The 26,193-nt window shown below is 41.3% G+C and overlaps 1 protein-coding gene and 1 long non-coding RNA gene across 2 annotated transcripts in view; one reads left to right on the forward strand and one right to left on the reverse strand.

The window, feature by feature from the left end:
- Nucleotides 1-7,616, forward strand: part of Ggh (gamma-glutamyl hydrolase) — a 24,416-nt gene extending 16,800 nt beyond the window's left edge. The window contains exons 6-9 of the mRNA XM_050145188.1: nt 1,773-1,879; nt 1,978-2,068; nt 5,688-5,825; nt 7,224-7,616. Of these exons, the coding sequence (XP_050001145.1) occupies nt 1,773-1,879; nt 1,978-2,068; nt 5,688-5,825; nt 7,224-7,345 (458 nt within the window). The 3' untranslated portion in view covers nt 7,346-7,616. The remainder of the gene's footprint in view (nt 1-1,772; nt 1,880-1,977; nt 2,069-5,687; nt 5,826-7,223) is intronic.
- Nucleotides 1-26,193, reverse strand: part of LOC126503477 (uncharacterized) — a 40,483-nt gene that overhangs the window by 12,986 nt on the left and 1,304 nt on the right. The window contains exon 2 of the long non-coding RNA XR_007592311.1: nt 23,195-23,299. This is a non-coding gene — a long non-coding RNA (uncharacterized lncRNA). The remainder of the gene's footprint in view (nt 1-23,194; nt 23,300-26,193) is intronic.

The following is a 26,193-nucleotide window of genomic DNA, read 5'->3' on the forward strand; positions in this document are numbered from 1 at the left end:
CCTGTTTAAGACTAAACATTCTTCTGACCTTTACACTTTTCCTCCTCCTCTTGCCATGTTCCTTGATCTGTAGAGAACGTGGGATGGATGTCCTGTTTAGGACTGAGCATTCAAGCATCACTTATTCTCATCACTTTGATGAGCCACGAGTCTACATTCATTGCAAAGAGAAAATTCTTTAACTAAAGGCTAGCATTTGTCTATAGGTATAAACACAAATATTTAGATTGTGGTTTGTCATCATATCAATTTAGCTAAACAGCAGTAGTGAGTTTCCCTTTAGGGCCCATGATCTTCTCAGCATCCATGTTATACATGCATTGGGCCAACCACAGACTTCTCTGGAAACACTGTGTTTTGTTCACCATTTACTCATCCTGATTGTGTCTTAATAATGTCTGCTGTTTAGTTGAAGGTCAGTGACTCAGTGGATTTTATTTTTTCATGTATAAGTCATTTCTCCATACTTAAATTATTTTAGGTGCCTGGATTTTATAGGCCCAGGCATATATTTTCTCCTATGAAGGCAGCCTTAAATCTAATCTAAGAGAAGTTGCTTTACTACAGTAGCAATCATGACACTTATCATACCAAGGAGCATAGCTTGCTTTTCAGGTTGGCACTGTAGTTTACAGGGTTCACAGCTGCGTGAAGCCATTGTTGCCTTTTCTCCCTCAACAACTTGCACGGCACTTTCTGGCACTATGCAAGCACTCCAGCAGGGAGGAAGCTTCCATCCCAGTTCCAGTTTGGTTTCTTTATTTTATGTATCCAAGGGGTGTGGTATCCTCAGCAACAGGATCTTACTGTTTAGTTCTGGGGGCAACCGAGAGGAATGGTAACAGCTTATATTGCTGTAGGAGTCTCGTTTTCCTCCCTGACCAGCAATTCATAAAACTGTGTCCCACACCTACCACTGGGATTTGTAGAAGCAGCATTTCCTAGTTATGCAGGGTGTTTCTTTTTTTNTTTTTTTAAATATGGGTCTATGGAAATCAGAGGCAAACACTTGAAATGACTTTAATTTGGTATTGCATGTCCCAATTCTCCATTGTTCCTATCTTGTAAGTTATTAGGTTTTGTTTCCCTCTCTCTCTCTCTCTCTCTCTCTCTCTCTCTCTCTCTCTCTCTCTCTCTCTCTCTGTCGTGTGTGTGTGTGTTTGTGTGTGTGTATACACCAGAAGAAGGAGTAGAATCTCCTGAAGCTGGAGTTAGAAGTGATTGTGATCTGCTATACATGGATGCTAGGAATTGAGCCTGAATCCTCTGCAAGAGCAGCAAGTGTTCTTTACTGCTGAGTCATCTATCCAGCCCTGTCCCTTAAAAGTTTGAATTGGTTAACAAAGCAGTAGGTTCTCTTATGGCCGTTGGTTTTCATTAATCTGTTCTCAGTGTCCTCTTCTTTTAAGTTCTATATACCTTTGAAAATACATTGGAAATGCTACGTCCTTTTTATGGGAACACAAGCATACAGATTTGGAAATTGTTCTTATTTTTCAGAGGTTTCTGAGACCCAGAGTTAAGATTCTCTGTTCTTTCATGGCTAGCCTATTTGTAGTTACTCATATTAGAAACTTAAGACAGGGAATTGCATCTGGAGCATATCACCTTTGTATCCATGTTTGCCAGGCCTCGGCCCGACTACACGGCTCACCATTTACTCATCTTAATTATGTCTTAATAATGGCTGCTGTTTGGCTGCAGGTAAGTGACTTAGTAGGTTTGATATGTTTATGTGTTTCAGTAATTTCTCTGTGCTTAAATTATTTTAGGTGCATTACAGGGCAGAATGTTCCAGAATTTTCCTGCCGAGTTATTGGTGTCACTAGCATTAGAGCCTCTGACTGCAAATTTTCACAAGTGGAGCCTCTCTGTGAAGGTATCCCAGGGTTACACCACCTGTAGCATCTCCTTGGGGGAGAAGAGCACATTTAGGAGAACTACGGAATTGACCCCTGTTCTATTCTTATATTTTAGAACTTTACAAAAAATGAAAAGTTAAAGAAGGTTTTCAATATATTAACAACAAATACAGACGGCAATATAGAGTTCATTTCATCCATGGAAGGTATGTGCCACTATAGAACATAGAGACTTAAAATGTTCTCGCTTTTATGGACCTCTTTTCTTGGGAGTGAAGTTATGTGACTTTAGAGTTCGAAGACAGAACATCCTGTCCACTTTCAAATCAGTGGAGGTTGACCTGGGGGGATGATGGAGAAGAGGAGGGAGGACCAAGGAAGGGTGAGGATGAAGAACCAGATGGAGATGGCCTCTGTCATTTAAGTCAGTGCACATCTCTGTGTTCCTCATTGCGAATGGTCTTTGAAAACAACTTTGAGTTCATAAAAAAACGCACGACAAAATATATACTATATTTTTGTTTGCTTTTTGAGGCAGTCTCTCTCTGTAGTGCAGGCTAACTAGGAACTCTCTGTCCCAGGCTGGCCTCCAGCCCGTAGCAGTCTTCCTGTTCAGCCTGCTGAGCTTTGTGGTAACAGATGTGTGCTGCCATGATTCCTCCTAGATGGTGATATCTATTAAATTTAGTTTTAATTTCTATGATCTTTCAAAACATGATGTCAAGGCAGATCTATAACTCTTGATGGTAACTTGAAAATATTTTTCATAGAGGAGACGTACAATTATTACAGTAGTTATTGCACCAAAGAGGGGATTTGCAAGTGTTGGTAACACTTGATTGTTTTAGTGTGTGTGGTGGTGAATATGTTTTTTTGTTTGTTTATTTTTGGAGACAGGGTTTCTCTGTGATTTTGGAGCCTGTCCTGGAACTAGCTCTTGTAGACCAGGCTGGTCTTGAACTCACAGAGATCTGCCTGCCTCTGCCTCCCAAGTGCTGGGATTAAAGGCGTGCGCCACCCCTGCCCGGCGTTACTTTCCTGACTTTATGTTCTGTCTCTCAGAATGTGTGATGACTGCGTGGCTGTAAACTTAAATGGGACCCTCTATGAGAAAAGGCTGATGGGGTATTTGGAAGAGCTGGACACAGGAAAGGGACCCAGAGACAGAAGACACTTTCTCTGCTTTTGTATCATGTAGACTCTTTGATTTGGTGAGGCTGGAGAGAGCAACCTGAGAGGACAGAGTCCTAGAGAGGAGAATACCACAGTAAGGTGGGGCAGTGATTGTTACTTGGAGATTGGTCTTGCCACTGTGACTTCGTCTGTTTTATGTTGCTGAGACTGAATCTCTGAGACGGCATGATCTAAAAGGAATAGAGGTTTATTAATCTCCACTTTTCTGGAGGTTAGTGGGTCCTGGAACATAGTGTTAGCATCTGGTGAGGACTTCATAGCTATAAAGAGCATCACTGAGTTTCACATGGCAAATCACGAAGGGATGACAGGGCAGTTTTCCTGCTTGCAGAATCACTGATGTTATTACGGCCTCACCTGTCTAACCTGTTCTAATCCCAATTCCTACAGGCTCCACTTCTATGTACCAGTAACAAGATTTAGGAATTAACTTTCCAGCATCCAAATCTGGGGGAATGCTCCTAAACCACGCATATTTGTTAAATCAAGAGGTGGGAAAAATGTCTATGCAGGAAATCCCGAGAAATGTTGGTCAGCTCAGGGTGAAGTGAGGTTGTCATCTTTCCACCCAGTTGCTAGTATCATCACCTCCCAAACGTCTTGCAGTAGAAATCTTGAGTCAACTTTGGCTTCCCTGCCTCATTGTCTGCTTCTAAAAACTTGAAGCTGATTTCTGTTTCCCAAGTCTATCTTGTATAGACTTTCTCCTCTCTACCCAGCTTCCTCCTAACTGCCCATACCTTGCAAGTAGGCATGAAATCTCACTGAGAAACACGTCTCAAATTACCTGGTCATGTAACCCATGCTCTCTGCTGCTTTCCCTGCGGACTGTGTTCCTTTGAGATTTGTACATCCATTTCTGCCCTCTCCAGACAGAGCCGTGTTTCCCACCTCTTTCCTCCCATATTTTCTCATGTCACCCAAAGCTCCTCACGTCCCTGATGCCTTCTGGTAAGCTCTCTCCTGCCTTGAAAAGCTCAAGCTACCTATCTCATCTTTGAGAAGCCTTCATCATTTTCCTCCTCATGTCTTGGTGCTCTGTGTGTTTTCTTTGTGTTCCTTGGGCATGTTGCTCTTTACTTGGATTTGTTCAAGCACTGTCTTTCCATTTAGACTAAGAGCCCACTGAGAACTGGAGTTTTGTCTTTGCTTTTTCTAGGGCTTTGGGGAAGACAGAGATAATGAATGAATGGCCATTTAAAGTATAAAGTTGGAAATTAGAGATTTGGGTTCCTTGGTTCTTCTGATCATGTCATCATACCAGCCTGATACTTTGATGACAGCCGTGAGTTAGGAGCCCCAGATGCTCTACTTCTTGCATATTTTTATCTCACTTTTGATCTTGTTCTAAATTAGTGACGAGGGTTATAATTTCTACAGTTGCAGCGGAATGCCTTTGGGCTCTCAATAACCATTTTCTAAAGAGCAAGTCTTACTTGTTTCTGAATGTCAGCATCTGTATGTCTCTGTGTGCCTGATTATCAGATAAATCCTCATTTAGACATATTCAACCTCAGCCTTGCTTTTGCCTGTGAGTACTCCCAGAACAGAGACAGTGCAGCAGAGTGAGAGGGAGAGGAGGCAGAGGGTGTGAGGGGTGTGTGTTTAGAGCTGCTCGCTGGCCGTGTTTGCTTCTTGTGCACTCCAGTAAGGCTGGATGCAGTGTTTACTTTCTCTCAAGCTGCTGTGCAAGTGGAGAGTCGGAGTGGGGTGTGAGAGGATGGCGTTCTTTCTCTGGATAGCTGTGTTCTCCAAGTGCTTTCTGAGAGCCATCATGGTTTCCATTCTAAAGCGCTGATGGGGGAGGGGCAGACCTTGCTTTCTATTCAAACGAGGAAAGACACATGTGGATAAAGACTTTCAGAGATATATACTGTCCTAAAAACCTGAAACTGCTAAAGCATGTAGGAAAGGTGAGGAAGTGATGAGTGGCATTTTCTCAGTTCTAACCAGTCAGCATGCAAGGGGCCATTCTCGTATATGACTTCCTCCCCACACGGAACTGTTTTCATCCTAATCTAAAAGTTTAAATAATTTTACCTAGCTAAGAGTATATAAAATATCTAAGAGTTCTAAACATAATTGACCTACAATCACTCAGAGTACAGCTGTTTTTAAACTATCAAAATTTATTTTAGCAATTGTTTTTCTAAAGTCACTAATCATCCCATAGGCTGAGACAGATTGGTGAATATAAAAATGATGGCATGGTTTGTTCTTATTTCCTTAAGTCGTTATGGGATTAGAAGATGTAAGAAGAGGGGCAAGGTGCAGACCTAGAGTTGTGTGTCACCATCTGAGTGTGCACTCAGGCCTGAAGATAGAACTCACTGGTAAAATGTATACCTGGCATGGGTGTGGCCCTGGCTGTTGAACTGGGAGGATTCCCAGGCCAGCTGTTTTACTTCACTCTCATTTCCTGGAAATACAACTCACATTCACGTTTTAAGAGGATACAAATCAGTGAGATGCCCTGGCCATGAGCAGTGCTTTGTGTGAGACCATATGTGCAACTTTTGGGGTTTGTGATTTTGGTGAGTTGTAATGTTTTAGATAGCATTTATATGAAACAGTATAGGAACATCATCACAAACCATTCTTTGTGCTTACTGGTGTGTGTTCTCCACCCAGGATTTACGTATCCAATATATGCTGTCCAGTGGCATCCTGAGAAAGCCCCATATGAGTGGAAAGACTTGGGAGGTATTTCCCACGCACCAAATGCTGTGAAGACTGCGTTTTACTTGGCGGATTTCCTTGTTTCTGAAGGTAATGTGTATATGGGTGTATGATCTCTTTACTCAAGTTATGACTTTGGAGGGAAACTGTGTGCCCTTCTCTTGGCTCCTGTATATTTTTTATTCTTTAGCTGTTAAATAAGGTCTATAGATTTAATTAGAAAATATTAAATAGTGTGAAGGCATTGAAATTGAGATATTAGGTAGTCATTAAAAATCAGGGCAACTATATTTAACAGAGTCATCTGTGATCTAGTGGCCTGAATCCTTGTACAGCGATTTAAAGAATGTGGAGTTCTTATTTCTCCTTGAATACTTTCAATTCTGATCTTTCAAGAACAATGATGTAATTATAATAACTTTGGGGGCATTACTTGTTATTTTTTCAAGACAATGATATAAATGGAAATATATCCTGCCACAGCCTGGGGCTTTATGATTGTCTGTCCATAAGCAATGGGATACTGAGAAATGTTACTAGCCTGGATTTTCATGCATTCTATATTTGTGGTTAAATGGAGAATTTGGGCGTAGGTATGTTGAGTGATATTGGTGAGAGCATAGAGGCAGTATGCAGGGGACAGACATCATTGAGGTGACCAGTTAAGGACTTGATGAGCCCGGTGTTCATCTTAGCCCCAGCTCCCCCCTATGCTTTTTGTCTACCTTCTTGCTCGTATTAGAAATCTAACAAACTCTATCTGGTCTGTGTTTGAAATGATATATATTTGAATGGAGGAATCTGTGAAAAACATCTAATACGTAGTGTTGGTTCAAAGGAGCATCTTCCTCTATGAGGGGAAGTGGATAGCCTTACTGGGCAGAGTGGGCTTTGCTGTAGCTTAAATCTTATGGTGGTTGTTTGATCTATATCTGCCAACATGCTTTATAAAAATATCAGGACCTGTATTGACCCTGACATTATTCTCAAAGCTTAGTTCTCACCCGTCTACAAACTTCTCACTGATCTCCTTTGTTGAATAATTCTGCCTTATTTCCTCTGCTGGCACTCACTTTAGCTTCTCCACTCCTTTAACCTGTGCACCCTCCCAGTGTAGGTGTGCTATAAAGAGGCCACCATTTAGTTCTGCATGTCCACTCAGCTATACTTACTTCCCTGGTAATGGATCCATGTCCTGTCTCTACATTCATCCCAGGCCTCTATCAAATCCTGTGCACATGTAGTCTTGTAATGAATGGTAGACTGAATCGGGGGCGAGAGCTGCTCTAACAACAGCGACTGTAGTTACATCGGCACAGTTGTATTGGTATTGTATGCATCTCTGAGGCATTTTTCTTCTTGTGCTTTCTTCCCCAGTGAATAGTCCTGCTCTCAGGAACAACTATTATAAAGTAGTCTTTTGAAAATCTTGTCAACCAATCTTTTTTTAAAAAAATGAACATTATTTTTCTAATTTTTCTCTTGCAGCTCGAAAGAACAATCAACGCTATGAAAATGAATTTGAGGAGATGAAATCCTTGATTTATCAGTTCTCTCCAGTTTATACTGGAAATATTTCTTCATTTCAGCAATGTTACATGTTTGACTGAAAGTCTTCATTTGGTAACAAAGCAACTTGGCACAATTCAGTGACCAGGGATTTCTGTCTGCAGATTGAATTGCTAAATCACTGCTCACAGCACTGTGAGAAGGCCACACAAATTCCTTTTCTGTGCCTGCTTCTGATTATTTACTTAATACATGATTATTTTTTATCAGATTTGATAATTTGACAATGAAAAAGATAAATAGTCATGGTGTCTTTAATAAATAACTTTTTGGTGTCTAAAGATTAGAAAAATATAATTTTTTAAAAATATACTTTTTGTGTGTTTTCTTATTGTTTCCAGGAGTAAAAGCCACCCCAAATCTACCCATCTTATTTTGACTAAAGTCTTTTCAAGTTCTACCTCCAGGTCCCTATGACTTGAATGACAGGCATGTGTGTGAGCGTGTGTATGTATGTGTGCGCACCTGTGTATCCATAAAGATATATAGACATTTTTCTTCTTTGTTTTAGCTCATAATTAATTTACTGAAATCAGAGTCTGTATATTTTAATTTTTATCGCCATAATACGTAACAGTACACTGCCAAGAAATACCTGTGGTTACTTGTAAAATGAGAAGTTTCCCACCATGGAAAATAATAGAAAAACATTCATACATATATTTCTGGTGTGTTCCAGTATATTTCTCTCTTGTGCTACTTTCCTCAACCACTTCCTATCCATATACATCCTCAAAAGTCCAAAACATAGGTATTCCTTGGGGACCTGTGAGCTGCTAGGAAATAAAGGTTTTTTTTTAAGTTTAAAAAAAATTCAATATGTATATTTCTGTGTGGTGTGTGGGTATGTGTTTGTGAATGAACTATTTAGTGGTGTTGGTTCCCCTGGTGCTAGAATGACAGGTGGCTGGAAGCCACTGACATGGGTGCTTCAAATCTAATTTGGGCCCTTTCTCTGCAAGAACAGTGCACTCTTAACTGCCACTCCAGCTCCTCAGCCCCAGAAAGAGAGTACTTGATGTGTGTCTAATAAATGGTGCGTATAATTTGTTTTCCACTCTTGTTGAAGATGATATATGGAGGTGGAATTATCCCGGAGAATGTATGAATGATTTTATGTGCAGAAAAGTAAAAAAAGGTGTAAGTTGTTTTGATTTGCATTTCTCTGATGACTAAGGATGTTTAACATTTCCTTGAGTTTCTTTCAGCCATTTTAGATACCTCTGTTGAGAGTTCTCTGTTTAGGTCTGTACTCCATTTTTTTTATTGGATTATTTGTTCTTTTGATGACCAATTTCTTGAGTTCTTTGGGTATTTTGAATATCAGACTTCTGCTTGATGTGGGGTTGGTAAAGATCTTTTCCCATTCTGTAGGCTCCCATTTTGTGTTATTGGCCATGTTCTTTGCTTTACAGAAGCTTTTCAGTTTCAGGAGGTCCCATTTATTAATTGTTTCTCTCAGTGTCTGTGTTACTAGGGTTATATTTAGGAAGTAGTCTCCTGTGCCAATGTGTTCGAGTGTACTTCCCACTTTCTCTTCTATGAGGTTCATTGTGGCTGGCTTTATGTTGAAGTCTTGAATGGCCAAGATCAAAAACACAGATGACAACTTATGCTTCAGAGGTTGTGGGGTAAAGGGAACACTCCTGCATTGCTGGTGGGAATGCAAGCTGGTACAGCCACTTTGGATGTCAGTATGGCGATATCTCAGAAAATTAGGAAACAACCTTCCTCAAGACCCAGTAATACTACTTTTGGGTATATATCCAAAGAATGCTTAATCGTGCCACAAGGACATGTGCTCAACTATGTTTATAGCAGCTTTGTTTATCATAGCCAGAACCTGGAAACCACCTAAATGCCCCTCTACCAAAGAATAGTTAAGGGAGATGTGGTACATTTACACAATGGAGTAATATACAGCAGAAAAAATAATGACATTTTGAATTTTGCAGGCAAATGGATGGAGTGAGGTAATCCAGACCCAGAAAGTCAGTTATCACATGTACTCACTCATAAGTGGTTTTTAAACATAAAACAAAGAAAACCAGCCCACAAACCACAGTCCTAGAGAACTTAGACAACAATGAGGACCCTAAAAGGCACTTACATAGATCTAATCTACATGGGAAGTAGAAAAAGACAAGATCTTCTGAGTAACTTGGGAGCATGGGGACCTTGAGAGAGGGGTGAAGGGGAAAGGAGAAGCAGGGAGGGGAGCAGAGAAAAATGCAGAGCTCAATAAAAATTTAAAAAAAAAAGTAAAAATAGTGATCTAAATATACTACGAGAAACCACACTCTCTGGGCAGTGAGAACAATCGAGCACAAAAATCAAAAGGGATTGCAACTTCAGTCAGCCAAACAGAGCTTTGTAGCAGTGTGGTAGGGTTGGTTTCTTTACTGAATATTATCAAATGTCCTATTCCCAGACAAGTTTGTGTCTCTTGCTACTAAGCGAGAGAGACGTGTATGACTTAGCATTGTAGCCGGGTGGGACAGAACTTCATAGATCTGCTTGTCTCTGGTAGCAAGCTCTAGGAGCTTCTCCTCTCTTCTGCTTGCTCCAGAGCTGCTCACTGGCTTGTTGATGGTGACCACAGCTACATGAACGTGTGAATGATCATTTTTCTGCTCATGTTAACTCTGCTAGTTTCCAACTGTGCTTTACATTAGGATCTGTTCGTTCCAAGTATAGACTCTTGTTTAAAGTTACCCTCATCTGCCTTCCTTACAGCAACACAGGAAGGCTAGGCAAGGGCTTGACAGTACGCTTGAAAAGCAGGCCATCTCATCAGTTCAGGTGTTCAGTTCAGGTGTTCTTCCATCAGGGAAGCAAGAGACAGGGCATTGGGTAGAAGAGCCTGAGGATACAGCTGAACCAAGACCCTGGATGATGGGCTGTACTCCTGGTGGCTTGCACGAAACGTGCAACATCCAGAGGGGGAGGACTGCTGCGAAGAAGGGAGCATAGGCTGCAGAGAAAAGTGAGGTGCTGTGTGTAGACTATAAAAAGCAACCGGAAGAAAGTGCAGAGGAAGGTTGGGGGCCTGGGTCTGTAACATGCAATAAACCCTGTTCTCTTAGTGGCCAGCTGATTGAGTCTTTGAAGGCTGTTTAGGGAATGTTCTGTGTATTCTTCTCTCTTGCATTTCCCTTTCTCTCATCTGTATAGAATTATATAAATATTATGTAAGTACAGTGGTGAGGTTGTCCATAAGGGGCCATTTCTAAACTTACATCTAGTTACTAGATAGTTCTGTGGGCCCACTGTGATGTGGGAGTCCCCTCTGTGTGTTGCTTCTATTGGTTAATGAATAAAGAAACTGATAGGGAATAACTTAGGTAGTTGGAGAAGACAGAACTGAATTCTGGGAGGAAGGAAGCAGAGTCAGGGGACACCATGGATCTGCTGCAGGAGATGGATATGCTGAATTTTACCCGGTAAGTCACTGCCACATGGCAATATACAGATTAATAGAAATGGGTTAAATTAAGAAATGGGTTAAATGGGTAAGAATTAGCCAGTAAGAAACTAGAGCGAATGGGCCAGGCAGTGATTTAATTAATATAGTTTCTGTATTTTGGGGCTAAGCTAGCCGGGTGGCCGGGACAAACAAGTGGCACCATCCCTTCCAACACCACTGCACCAAATTTCAGGCCTGACACAAGATGTTTCATGGAAATTGTTAAGTATGTCCCCGTTCTGTACTCAAGAGTAAGGGCATCCTAACTTTTGTCATTAGGCCGTGGCTCTATAGTTAGGATGGGTATACATCTTTCAAAAACACAGAGATAACTCACCAGGAATTACTGAAGCCTATAGCCTGGTACAGAACAGGACTTATTTAACTCCCACCCAAGTTAGCTTTGTCAGTCAGACACAGCCTAGAATAATCTTAAAAGAGCTACCATTAAGAAGTTGTCTAGATCAGGTTGGCCTGTGGTCATGTCCATGGGAATTGTCTTGATTATTAATTGATGTAGGAAGGATCAGCCCAATGTGGCCAGTACCATCCCTAGGCAGGTGGTCCTAGGTGGAATAAGCTAGCTATGCATGAGCAAGTAAGCAAGATTACTCCAAGTTTCCTCTGGATTTCTCTCAATGATGGGCTGTGACCTGGAAGTGTAAGCTTAAAAGAACCCTTCCTTCCTTTTAAGTTGCTTTTGATTATGGTGTTTGTCATAGCAATAGAGATCAAACTAAAACAGAAATTGGTACCAGGTAAGTAGGAATGTGGCCACAGTGAACCTGACCATGTGGCTTTTGTGTGTTTGGACTGTTTTGCTGGAGGGTTCTAGAGAATTTTGTGGCTTTGATCTAGAAATTTCATCTACTGCTCATAGCTTAATGGGCTGTTGTGGAAGCTTGAGCAGTAATGTTGAAAGAAGTGTGGACTGTGGACTCTGGCTTGCAGTGCTTCAGGAGGAGTGAGGACTTAACTGGAGGAGACACCATTCTTGGGATACTTTGGCTAATAGTTTGTGCTGGTTGGTAATGCTGTGCCGGGGAAGCCAGGTGTGATTAACAAATTCCACACATTTTAGTGAAAGTTTTTGGACTGTATCAGGACATTATAGGATGCTGGTCTCCCTGGCTTGAAAAATCACCTGTGGTTAATAAAATGTCAGCATCACTGAGGTGAAATCTGAGCATAGGAAACTATTTCTTTAGGGTTGGCATACTGGGATCTTTGCTCCAAGGGATCCAGAGCTTCATCTCAAGCTGGCAGCTGAAGTTGGAAATGATTAATGACTTCCCACATGGTACTGGTTTTGAAGACATGAAAACTTCAGGACTGAAGAGGTTGTGGAGAGTGACCGAGGCCTGGATTTTTTCCCCCTGGTATTTCTCATAGCAAGAATGCAAACTAGAACTGTGCTTGAATATACCATCCAGAATTGCACTAGAAAATATACCGTAGGCTAATATATCCACCAGAATTGCATTAGAAAATACACTATAGGCTAATATGCCCTCCAGAATTACATTAGAAAATACACTGTGGTAGGTTAATTTTCTTAATGGAGAAAGACTTACGGCCAGTTCCTACCCAGTGGATATTTTAAAGCACATGAGTTGAAGACATCAGAAGATAGAGACTTCCCACGGGTATGGATTGGTAGGATGAACAGGACGAAGATGGTCATTTTATCAAAAGCAATCTGGATTCATGCAGTCCCCATCAAAATTCCAGTTCTTTTCAGAAAAAACAGAAAAGTTTACAATTCACATGGAAGCACAAAAGATCAATCCTGAACAATGAAAACATTGCTGGAGGTATTACCAGTCCTGATTTCAAATTAAACTACAGAACATAGTAAAGACATGCTGTCCCGGCACACACAAAGCAGCGTGACGGTTGGTAGAATAGAATAGAAGACCCAAATACAGACCCACAGACCTACAGCTACAGGATTTTTGATAGAGGCAAAAAATACATTTTGGAGAAGAAAGCATCTTTAACAAATGGTCCTGCAAAACGGAATATATACTTGTGGAAGAACTAACCTTGATCCTTACATCCCACTCGGAACAAAAAGCAATTCTGACTAGATCAAAGAAATCAGAGTTATACCTGAAACTTTAGAGGAAAGAATAGGGAATGAACCAGGATACAGGCTTGGATACAGGCTTTCTGAGTAGGATCATGCAGGAAAGAGGTGCAATAATCAACAAGTGGCTCCCTGTGAAATTAAAGATAAAAAATTTCTGTATTGCAAAAGAGACTTCATTGGTGGAAGAGGCATCCTACATACTCCCCCCCCCAAACTATAAAGAGAAACAGTCTTTTTTAAAATTTACTTATTTTACATACTAGCTCTATTTCCTCCTCCCTCCTCTCCTTCTGCTTCCCCCATCATCCCCCACCCCATGAGGAGCTGGTGGGAAAACAGTCTTTATCAGCTGTATATCTGAAAGAATGAGTGTCTAGAATATACAAAGAACTAGAACATCTAGTCACCAAGAAAACACAACCCACAAAAAACAGGGGCTTTAAACAGAATTCTCAAAAGAAAAATTCAAGAGGGAAAAGTTTTATTTATTTTCACTAGTATATTGAATTAAAAAAATTGAAGATTCAGTATTTTAAAAGTGTTCTTTTATTTAAAGTAGAATGACCAATTATGAATTCAGTCTGCATTGGACACGTGGCTACAACACAAATGAGACTTCTCATCCAGTGCCCTGACATTGATGTGGTACCCTCTCTCAAAAAATCCTGTAAGGGTTCCCTGCCCTGTGGAAAGTCCAAAGTCCTCCCCGCTCCATCCTGGTCTAGGAAGGTGGACATCCAAACTGGCTAGGCTCCCACAAAGCCAGAACATGAAGTAGGATCAAAACCCAGTGGCATTGCCCCTCAGACTGGAGAGGGAGGGGGAGAGGAGTGGGGGGAGGGGGAGAGGAGAGGGAGGAGGGGGGAAAAGGGAGACGGGGAGGGAAATGGGAGGCAGGGAGGAGGCGGAAATTTTTTTCTTTTCAATAAAAAATTATATTTAAAAAAAATCCTGTAAGGAATTGCTCCTAAGCCCCTTTGAAAGGGCAGTAATGCAGAAAGTCCACAAACAACTCTCTGTCTACCTACTACTCCAAATATAGATTGAAAGTCAATGGGAAATTTGCCTCCTGTGCAACTTCTACAAAAAAAAATCCTTAGTTGATGTATCAAATACATACAGGGTTGTTCCTTTACAGAAGGCAAGAACCTACCCAGGCTACCCAGAGGCCAGCTGCAGTGTTGCAGACTGTGAGAGTGAGCCTCCTTCTCAGTCCAAGTGATGTGAAGGAAGGGACTTGGAACGGTGTAGACTGCTCAGGCAATGCTGCGACATACTGAGGCAGGATCCAGGGGTCTGGTCTGAGCCGCCCTAGGGCTTCCTGGCCTTGTCCAGGTTGGTGATGTTACCCACTACTATCACTGCTCAAGACTCTGTCCCAGGAATTCTGAGAGATAGGGTTTCTATTACTTTTCGTCTGCGGGGGAGATAGTTGTCTTCCTCATTATCGTTTCTTCATCTTGTCCTGGGGCATTTGCTCATGGCAGCTTGTGGGGCCATGTTCAAGGGCAGCTAGCAGAGAGATCTGTGCTCTCGCCACTCATCAGTTTGAGGTGGCCAGAAGTGTGTACGCTTCTGCCCAACCTATACCAGGGCCACTTCCAGTCCCTGTGCCCCTCTCCTGTGTTGTAGGGAGTTAAGTAATATATTTTTTAAGATGTCCAATATCCTTAATCATCAGGAAAGTACAAATTAAAACCACTTTGAGATTTCATCTTACCCTAGTCAAAATCAAATGACAACAAATGGTTAGGATGTAGGGAAAGGGGAACCCTCCTTCACTGTTGCTAAGATGCCAAACTGGTGCAGCTAGGAAGGAAATCAGTGTGGGAATTCCTCAAATGCTAGAAATAGAGCTACTATATAACCCAGCCACTCTTTGGCATAAACCCAGAGAGCTCTATCTGCTGCTACAGATATGCATGAACATCTGTTTTCATTGCTGCTCGATTCAGAGAAGTGAGAAAATGGAAACAACCTAGATGCCAATCACATGCACAGTGGATTTTTATTCAGATATAAAGAAGAATGAATTTTTCAGGTCAACAGTTAAAACTGCAGCAGTAACACTGAGTGAAGCAACCCAGATCTCTCACTTATGGATCCTAGTAGTGAATCTTTAGATTTGTGTGTTTAAATAGGAGTATTGTAGAAGCCAACAAGCTAGAGAGGGGCTGTTTATTGGAAGCCAGGTGGAAGGATCTGAAGTAGTGAGGGTAGTAGAATACATGTGGTATGAAGGGGTAAAGGAGAGTCATGAGAGGCAGGTTTAAGGGGGTAAGGGGATGAAAAGGTAGGGCAGTGGGGGTGTGTGGGATAACTAACACTCAAGATGGTTTTTAAAAGTCTTGTGGAAACCTGCTATTTTATAAGTTTAGTTCGTGTGTCTGTGTGCAAGAGAGAGAGAGAGAGAGAGAGAGAGAGAGAGAGAGAGAGAGAGAGAGAGAGAGAGAGAATAGAGTTACCTCTACGTGGGATATAGTACTCCTTACAGAAGTCATAGATTTTCACATAAAAAGCACAGTGCCATGTGTGGGCTCCCTCTCCTCAAGTTGTTAGTTCTAGTCATTCCAGAGGTTCCCAAACAATTTGATCTATTGCCGCTGCTCTTGGTACCCCACCAGAACATAATGGTAAGATCATATGGCTAAAGATACCACACACACTGTAGTGACTCCTGAGAGCCATTGAAGACAAAACCAGAAAGTAGCCATACTGGCTAAGCAGTCTCCTTGAGTATATAGAAAATTGACCACATCTCTTCTGTAACCACCTTTTTGTTTAGAGACCTCGAAGGAAGGACAGAAGGGCTATCATGTTGCTGCTCAGTTGATGCCAAAATGCTTATGTGAGACCTTATATTCCTCAAGTGTCCTTGCCTCCCACCACATCTGGACCATCTTTAGAATCCCACCCTAAGGTTTTGAAGTAACCAATAAAATTATGTTACTATATATGGGAGAAAAAAGTAAAATTCATATAAGAAGCCCCATTTTACTGTATTCATTGCTTAGTTTCTTTGAAAATAGTTTATTTGAGCCTATGCTTGTACATTAAAGCTGTTTTCTGAAGGAAGCTTAGGCATTATGTATTTGTTCAGAATCCTATAATACTAAAATAAGACATGAAGAAGTTGGTATTGATCTGATAGCTTCCTTCTTGCTTGCTAACTTTAAGTTGCTATACAGGTTACTGGGGAACAATTCACCAATGGTTTTACCTAGTTCTGAACCCTGAAAGCCAATGTAATGACTAGCCTGAGAAGATATACCCATGCGTACAATAGTGGCATGAATATTATGGGGGTAACCATCTGTGTTCTGATTGGATATAAGGGCTACTCTACAGGAGGAAATCCATGCTTGGTACAGTAACTCTGGCTAAGACCTGGGAAGGTCATAGGTCTTAGAGGGAACCTAAATAGACATAATATCAAACTGCTTTCTAAAGATGTATTTCTACCCATAGGATAGGTCCTCATCAGAGAAGTTTCTTTTTACAGTGGATGGCAGTTAATACAGAAACTCCAAACTGGCCAAAGTATAGAGAATAAATATCTCTGGAATAATCCACCGTAAATAGGATGTTTGTATTGCACACCCTCCTCAAAGCTCAGGGAACTTGGAAGAGGAATGGGAACTGTTTAAGAGTCAACAGTTAGGGAGCACTGGGGTGAAGCGGTGTCTTCTGGGTGATGAACTAACAGCAGCTGTGATTGCATCCCCAAGAGCTGTACAAGACCAAATCTGTCAGCATCCCATGTCAGCTGGGGGAGGGGCACACAATCCTTGTCCTTGTCGCTTTGCTAAAGTGGCACAGTCTAGAGTAATATAAGAAGTGAGCCTCAACTGAGGGTTTGCCCAGATAGGATTGGTCTGTGGGGAACTGCCTGGATTCTTAACTGATGCTGGTCTCATAGTGTGCTGTGCCATTCCCTGAACTGGGTGGTCCTGAACTATCTAAGAAAGCTAACTCAGTATGAATCCATGAATAACTAGCTCGTTCATAGCTTCTGCAAGTTCCTGCTTGAATTATTGTCTTTATTTCTCTCAATAGACTAGTGGGGCTGGTGAGATCGCTCAGGGGTTAAGAACACTGGCTGCTCTCCCAGAAGACCCAGATTTGAGTTCCACATTCACATAGCAGCTCAGAATCATGGGTAATTCTAGCACCAAGGGATCAAATGCCTTCTTCTGGCATCTGTGAGCCAGGCACACATGAGGTGCACAGACACACATACATGCTGTCCTGCGTGGATTTTATATCAGTTTGACACAAGCTGGAGTCATCTGAAAGGATGAGCTTTTTTTAACTGAGAAAATTGCCTTTTATAAGATAAGGCTGTAGGCAACCCTGTAAGGAATTTTCTTAGTTATTAATGCAAGAGGGTCCAGTCCGTTGTGGGTAGGAACATCCTTGGACTGATGGATGAGAAAGCAGGCTGAGCAAATCATGGGGAGTAAGCCTGCAGACAGTGCTCCTCCATGGCCTCTGCATCAAATCCGTGTCCCTGCCCCCATTTCTCTCAGGGAGGTACTGTTCCCTGGAAGTGTAACTGGAATAAACCCCAAGTTGCTTTTGGTCATGGTGTTTTATCACAGCACTCTTAACCCCAAGACACTGGCAAAACACCCGTACTCACACAACACATAAAAAAATATTGTTAAACATTTTCTTCTAAAAAATGAGACTGTAGCCTGTAAACCAAAGAAATTCTTTTCTCCCTAAGTTCTTCTGGTCATCGTGTTTGTCACAGCAACAGAAAGGAAACTGGAACAAGTCTTCATCCCCAGCCAAGGAGATGTTGCTAGCTGATGGCCGACTGGGGAGAGACAGTGGCTTTTGGTATGCCCCAGTGGATGGCATGATACCCATGAGTATATGATTATACTCAGTGGATTGACAAAAGACAAAGAAGATGGGATATTGGAAGGGAGGATATGCTTGTAAGTTTTATGTCAACTTAACACAAGCTAGAGTCACTGGAGAAGAGAGATCCTCAATATCAATAAGAAAATGCCTCCATAAAATCAGGCTGCAGGCAAGACATAGGATTTTTTTTGTTTGTTTCTTTCTTTCTTTGTTTATTTTTTGTTTTCCTTCTTTTTTTCTTCCTTCCTCCCTACTTCCCTCCCTCCCTTCCTACCTTCCTTTTTTTTTCCTTCCCAGGATGCAATTTTTCCTTCTTATTCTCCTCCCAGTACCTCCCTACTCTCACCATTCTGTCTGTACCTAGCAATCCACACCTCCCCCATTTCTGCTTAGGAAAGGGCAGGCCTCTCATGGTTATCAACAAAGCAGGGCAAATCAAGTTGCAGTAAGACTAAGCACCTCCCCATGTATTAAGGCTGGGCTAGGTGATCCAGTATGAGGGCATTGTGTTTAAATTGTTTGTCCTAAGAAGGTTCTGGGGAAGGGCTGCTTTGTTAATATTTAGTATGTGCTTACTGACATTTATTTACATGTTTTTCTAAATCCAAACAATAGTCTTGAAACCATTACTTTCTGCATTTCATTCATTTATAAAAGTACACTGAAACTTACAGCTTTAGACTGCGGTCTTCCCAGTTCCTCAGACCCCAGGTCCAGCAGACAAGATCTGCTTAGGTTGGTGGAAAAGTTGACAAGAAGGAGGGAGGGGAAAAGGGAGGGAGGGAAAGAAGGAAGTAAGTCTATACCTCCTCAAAAGCAGCACTTTGTTGACTATTCCTTGGACTTGTATTCGTCTTATTGAAATTATTTTATACTGAAGAGTATAAAGTTTTTATTCATATAAAATTTCTTCATTGACACTAGCTTAACAGATATCTTGTAGGAATACATGAGTAACACTAGATGTCAGGAGAGAACCGAATCCTCTGGTGTTTAACCAGTTATAGATTCGAGGAAACTGCTAGAACTCAAACAATAGCTACTGTACAGTTGTGAATATTTAACTACTTCTGGCTGTATAAATGTAGGCTTACCTCTAATACCATGAGGAAGCTCTGACTAAGTCAAAGACAGAAACAAAATAATTCCAACCATCTATTAAGAGACATGGCTTTTAAACACAGAAATAATTGTGTAGATTATATCTAATATTCAAATTTCATCTACACAGATGATGATACACATCTGCAATTCTAGCATCCAGGAGGCAGAAGCAGAAAGATTGCCAGCATTTCAAGGCTAGCTTTGGCTATAGAGTGAGCTCTAGGCTAACCGGGGCTCTATAACATGATGCTGTTTCAAAACAATCAACCAAAGAAAGCAAAACCCCAAAATGTGTTATTTCCTCTTTCTTTCTAACTGGGCAAAATTCAGGCCCAGAAATGGTTTTCTGGGTAGTACAAACCAGCTGCTCCTGTGCAATTTGCTCCTGGAATGTGGGTGCCTGCAAGGCAGGCTCAGTCAGTCAGGGACCATGGGGGTGTGGGTGCCTGCAAGAAAGGGTCAGTCAGTCAGGGACCATGCCTTCAGTTCTATAAAGACATACAAGTGACACTTTAAGCAAACATGGGCACTCTCTGTTATTCCCCTGGAGGGGAAACCTTGTCAACATGTGCTGAAGAACATGTTTTTGTTTCCCTGGGTTTGTGACAAAGCTCTTACTGCCTCTTGTTCCTGGTGGGTTTGTTCTCTGCACATATAATTGGCAGGATTTTAGGCTTTCATTTTTTGACATTTGTAGTAATTCTCATCAACTTCAGCTTCACAATGAAACTGATCTTTAGAAATCACTCTGTCACACTAAATACCTTCGGCTGGAGTTAATTCAACCCAATATCATCTGAAAGCTGTTTAGTAAGAAACACAAAAGGGTTAGAAAATTTCAAAATGGAAGAGAATGTTGATTATCCCAGTGAGCAGTGGGGACATTTGATCCCCACTAGTGACACCTAAACAATATTAGCCACATTACCTCTGGGTTATAATGAACTGTTCATAAGCTACAGGTGACAGTTCTTTCTTGTCCAAGTCAAGTGTTGTATCTTGTATACTCCCAGAGGGTAATAGGGAAAGAAAGTACCAGAAGCCAGGGTGGCACAGATCAGGCCCTATTTCTATCCTTGTCTTAACTGTAGTCTTAGCCTTAAAACTTTATGCCACCCCTCTTCTAAGGTCCAATGGCAAGCAAAGTTCAGTTCCACTGAAGTTTATTGACCTCTGGAGCCTGGGTGAGGGGTTATGTGCAGCAGGATGGGTGACTCCAAAGCTCCAAAGCAAACACACTGGAAAATCTGTGCCTAGCATGGATGATGGCCTGTCAGATGAGTGGATGGTGTACTCTTCCCCTAGTTCTCCCAACTTATATACTCTAGCCCCTCCTCAAGCATCCAAGACCCCATGCAGTTAGGGTAGAGTTATTATATACACAAGCTCAGGAAGAGTGGCTGGATCCTCTGGGGAGAGTCTTTTAAAACACTCTCTCCACCACTCCTGTTAGCAGAGAATGCTAGTCAAACAAGCCCAGCTGGGAGGGTGTTTTGCAAGTAGACCCAGCTGGTCTTTGGAAGATTGCAGTTATTTGACTCAGCACAGTGCTTGCTGTACAACCCCAAATAGAAATTTTTATAGTGTTTGAAAATCTGGGGAAAATATACTTTCTATAGAGTTAAACAGGAGTTTTTGTCCTGGATCAGAATAGCAATCTGACATTTCCCATAGAAGAACCTATTATTTCTCCTCCAACTGTGAAAAGTGAGTTGAAGAGAGGAGGGTCATTTGCATTCTTTTTCTTCTGTTGTCAAAGGAATCTAAATTGCTCTTTCCTAGTCTCTAGGCAAGGCAAAAGGAGCTTATGCAAATCTACTGGTAAAATTAAAGATAATGAGTGACCCCAATTTTGAGTGAAAGTAGTTGCATAAAACACATTTTTGAACTATTTTAGAATAGACATTAGAACAATACCAATACAATAATGATAATTTTAAAATATTGAATTGAAAATCACCTTCTGTGACTTCCCCTTGACATATTTACATACAGTTGTACATGAAATTTATACCTTGTTTCTTTCACTTTTACTGGATCAAAAAAGTATATTTTGACATTGTCACACTGTTAGCCTAGCTGTTCTTTGGGATGACAGGACACTTGAGCTACTGAGCTGTGCAGGTTGAGCTGAGCAGGTTGGGATTGGTCAGTGTAGAAAGTGGAAGGGTTCAACCAGGGCAGGGACTCTCCTTTACATGGTCCAAAGTCAAGGAATGAGGCAGATCCAAGTCAAAGTACACATGTGGCATCAAAAGCACAAGTGCAAAAAGACTTACTATGTCTTATTTTTTTTTAAAATCTGGGTCTTACATTTGTTTCATTGGAGATCCCCTAACATGTTTTACATTATCTGAGACTATTGTAAATGGTGTTGTTTCTTTTCCAAACTGTTTGTCATTTGTACGTAGGAGGGAAACTGATATTTGTTAATTTTACATCTAGCTACTTTGCTGAAAGTGTTTATCAACATTATGAGTATCCTGATGGAATTTTTTAGGGTTACTTCATCTTTTTCCTTTGCACCTTTTGATATTCTTTTATCTTTCTGTATGTTTAGCATATTGATTATTATATGCCAAAGGGACTTTATTTCTGGTTCAGTCTATTTGGTGTTCTGTGTGCTTCTTGTACCTATATAAGCATCTACTTCTTTATGTTAGGAAAATTATTTTCTATAAACATTGAAAAATATTTTCTGTGCCTTTGACCTGTATTTCTTCTCCTTCCTCTAGTCCTATTATTCTTAGATTTGGTTTTCAAATAGTGTCTCTGATTTCCTAGAGTTTTTGTGCCAGGATATTTTTAGATTTAGCATTTTCTTTACCCAAGTTATCCAGTTCTTCTATCATGTCTTCAATGCCTGAGATTCTTTTTTCCATCTCCTGTATTCTTTTGGTGAGGCTTGCCACTGAGATTCATGTTTGAGCTCAGAATTTTTTAATTTCCATATTTCTCTCAGCTTGTGTTTCTTTATTGATTCTATTTCTACTTTCTTCAGGCCCTGCACTATTTCATTCATTTCCTTCTACTGTTTGTTTGTGTTTTCATATATTTCTTTAAGGGATTTATTTGCCGGGCAGTGGTGGCTCACAACTTTAATCCCAGCACTTGGGAGGCAGAGGCAGGCAGATCTCTGTGAGTTCGAGGCCAGCCTGGTCTACAAGAGCTAGTTCCAGGACAGGAACCAAAAGCTACAGAGAAACCTTGTCTCAAAAAGTCCAAAAAAAATGCATTCATAATTGACAAGTTGTAACTCTATTTATGGAATGCAATGAAATGTTTTGATATGTCAACAGTACAGAATGATTAAATCAGGCTAAATAATGAAACTATCACTTCATATACTTTCTATTTTAGAATCACTTTATCTGTGTTGGGATAATCAGTTTGCATTTTCCTAATTTCTTTGGCAGTCATAAGCAAATGGAAACTGTTCTGTTTTTGAAATATTGGGATTGCTTTTCTTAGAAAAGTACCTGATAATTTTAGTTTAAATTTACACANACTACCATATTCATAAAGGATGTTTTAAGGTCTTTTTGTTGTGCTTCAACTATGTTGACTATTATGGTAGGGTTGCTAGGCTCTAGTGGAACATATTGTACTATTTGTTATTGATTGGAGTTTTATGTTGACATTTAGACATCTGGGTTGGGAATGTTATTATTCTAGGTGCCGATATCTTGTCTTATTATTGTCTGGTGGGTGTTTTGTTCCTTAGTATCTGTTGCCCTCTCTGATCCCTAGAAGGGTGGGGTGGATGTGTGTTACCTGGTATGGATTCTGGTATTTTCCCTTGAGTTTCTGGGTAAAAATGTGTTTCTAAGTATTGAAACTTGATACTTAAGAATGGGGAATGGCTGAGGTGATCCATAGGAGGGAAGAAAACAAGATATCCCATCAGGATCATTTACTCAACTAAGAATGGGGGGAAATAATGAGGAGAACAGGAGTGAGAATGAGACTGGGGGGGCTGGATATGGAGGAGAGGGGGGAGAGTGAAGATCTGAAGCTAGCCCACCTGCTTTGCTGTCCTACTTGCTTCTCTGGCAGGCTTGGCTGGCAAGTTTCCAGAGAACTCCTGCTAGAGCTGGGTGCTGGGATAATGTCATGAGTTGGGAGGATGGTTAGAACAGATCTACCTGGAGATGGGAGCAAGGAACGGAGTGTAGCTGCAGTATCTGGTCTACTATGAAGATGGGGGTGAGACTTGGGAATTAGATTTGAAGGAGAGAAGGGAGAGGTGAAGATCTGTGCAGTTAGTCTGATGCACAATGAATAAAAACTCAGTATCAGAAATTGGGGTTTAACTTAACGATCTAAAAAGCAAAACAGGCAGCCACTGGCTCTTACCTCAAGCTCAGTTTGAAATGGCGATCCTTCCTCCTGGAATCTCAGAATGAGCCTGTCTGTTGAGAGCTGTTTTCGCCCACTTTATAATCTTCTCTAGGGCTGGGGCTAAAGGTATACACCACCATCATTAAAGGCATGCACCACCCAGTTTCTAAGGCAACTAGTGTGGCTACTGGGATTAAAGGTGTGTTTTACCATAACCTCATCTATAAGGCTAACCAGTGGGACTGTTTTACTCTCCGATCTTCAGGCAGTCTTTAATTATTAAAATACAATTGAAATGCTACCACATTAGTCTACAAGTTTCCCTAGCACCAGTGTCCTTTCGATTTCCAGGGAATGCTTGCTGGAGCTGGGGACTGAAAGTAAGCCCTAAGTGTGGGGGAGAAATGTTGGGAAGGGGGGGCGGGGAAGGTCTGGATGATTCATTGGCGATGAGGGCAGGAAGGGAGGCGAGGCCGCAATAGGTATTCTGTTACAGAACTGGAGAAGGGACTAGGGATTGGATTTGGAGGACAGGAGGAAGAGGTGTGACCTGCAGTTAGCCTATCTGTTTCTCTGGCCTGGAAGGCCAGGCCTATTCTATGATTTAAAGGAACTTTAGAAATTATTTGTTTCAAACAAGTTTTTGAAATTATTTTTCCATATATACAAAATCTGAAACAAATAAAATCCAAGCGTTAAGGATAATAATTTACCAAAACTCACATACAAAGCTCAAAAATTATTATTTCGTGTTTTTGTTTGGGGTATATTTTTGAGACAGGGTTTTGTTATGCAGCTGTGGTTGGTCTGGCACTCACTAAGATCCACCTGTCTCTGACTCCTGAATGCTGCCATCCATGTGCATGTGCCCATACCCAGGAAAGATTTCATTTGAGGTTGTTTTTATTTCTTTTCATTTTTTTTTTAATCTTTGTAGCCGCTGAAACAGATGCAACCATTTCCCCCACATGGCTTTTACATAGTTTTGTTCTCAGGGAATGCCTGCTGATGTTGGAGCATGGGATAATGGAATAAGTTGGAGGAAGGAAGGTTGGGGGAGAAAGTCCATGTGACCCATTGGAGATGGGAGTCTGAGAGAAAGAGGAAGCTTTAGTAGGTGTTCTTCTACAGAGTTGAGGATAAGACCCTGGAACCAGACTTGGAGGAAGGGAGGGAGAAGAGTTTTAATGAGCAATTAAATCACGATGGTTCTTTAGTTCCTTCCTATTTGTACAGGAAGGAAGATAGAATAATGAATCTCCCTCAGAGGTTTGAATGCCTATAAGAGCAAACCACAAAAGTCTTCGATTCATCTTATCATTGTGGCTTCTGCTTAGAGCTATTCTCAAAGTGAGGTCTGTTATGAATTGCTCTCACTGCATCTTCTTGGACTGAGCTACATTGCCAATCTCACAATGACCCTAGTGTACCTGCACATGCTTTAGGCCTGCTAGGATCTCATTTTTTCTAAGGTTAACATCTTCAAGGCTTGCCCTACCGTCTGTCTTTAGAAAAGGAATGCCAACTTCCAGGGTGTCAGGCAGTATTTCTGATAATTTCGTGGTGTAATGACTCATTCCTGTTCCAATTTAATGGTTTCAATCCTTTAGAGAATCCTGCTGTTGTGACCATTCAGTTGTTGAGATATAAACCATTGAAAAGAAGCTGGACCTTACAAAATGGAAAGACATTAGGCAAACTATTACCAAGAGGTGAAAGTCTGAAGACCAAGTCTGTCATGGTGTTCTTGCTTGTGATTAAATAAAACAGGTGGGGCAAATGTTGCCTACTACTAGGAAATTCAACTTACCGGTTTTTCCCAGCACTGGGTGTGGAATCTAGGACCCAGTGAATACTAAGCGGGTTCTCCACTCCTGAGCTACATCCGAGCCCTCTATTATTTATTTTCTTCAACAAATGTCTGTCCCCATCTGAAGGACAAATGGCTCAGTGTTCCACTCATCTGTGTAAGCAGGCTGCCGAGAGCAAAGAATCAGAGAGAACAACAGAATGTGTGCGGGTCAAGAACCATGATTCTTGGAAAGATGAATGAATCATAGTATTAAAGGGGAAGGATACCATTTGCTAGTTCTTTCATTCAAACATTAATTCACTTGTTCTTTGAGATAGAGTCACACTCAATAGCTGAAATTGGCTTACTATGTAGCCCAGGATAGCCTCTAGCTTGTAGCAGTACTGCCTCTCAGTCTCTGGAGATACAGGTGTGAGTCACCACCTTTATCTCATATGGACATTTAGCTTCTCAAACTCAGCAGCTTGTGAAAAATAAATGGAAAAGCAGTAATGATAAAAGAACCCCGGATCTGTGTTTCGTGTACAATCCAATCCCTGACAGGCAGCCAGTGATGGTTATTGGGTGATCATTGGGAGGCCGAGCAGGAAGGGCTTGACACTGCCATAGTGGGGCCTCAGTGCTGCTGAGCAACCTGAATGTACTTTCCAAGTCTGTGGCGGTCTCGTTGTCCTAGTAAATTATTCCCCACTCATCCTCCAAAGTTCCAGCTACTTTTCTTTCTCTCCTTCGTTTAAGAAGATCCACTTGCTCCTATGAACCCAGATGAATCAGAAAAGAAAGAAAAAAATGGCTGCAAGCTTCCATTACTTAGCCATGGCAGCCTTTACCTGCACATGAGCTGTCTGTTCTCCCTGTATCTTCTTTAAGCATTCACATATTGTGTCTTACTGAGTAGCAGGTCCTTCCCATTTCCCACTGTTTGAGGATATCACACTAACCCACAGTTTTCCTACACCACTAGCCCTCCCCAGATCCAGAATCACTGTGGTCATCATGCTCATATATAATCTCCAATCCCGTTGACCCCATTCTCTCTGTTTTGCTTTCTCAATTAACTAGTAAACCTATTGTTTGAAATTTTCTGGGTAGCCTCAGCTGTCCTCGAAATCAGTGTAGACCAGGCTGGCCTAGAACTCATAGACATCTGCCTGTCTCTGCCTCCCGAGTGCTGGGATTAAAGGTGTGCAAACCCAGTTTG

Source organism: Alexandromys fortis, unplaced genomic scaffold (genome assembly GCF_014885135.2).
Source record: "Alexandromys fortis isolate MF-2015 unplaced genomic scaffold, M_Fortis_MF-2015_v1.1 scaffold_2_1_26212458, whole genome shotgun sequence".
In the NCBI taxonomy this organism is placed as follows: Eukaryota; Metazoa; Chordata; class Mammalia; order Rodentia; family Cricetidae; genus Alexandromys; species Alexandromys fortis.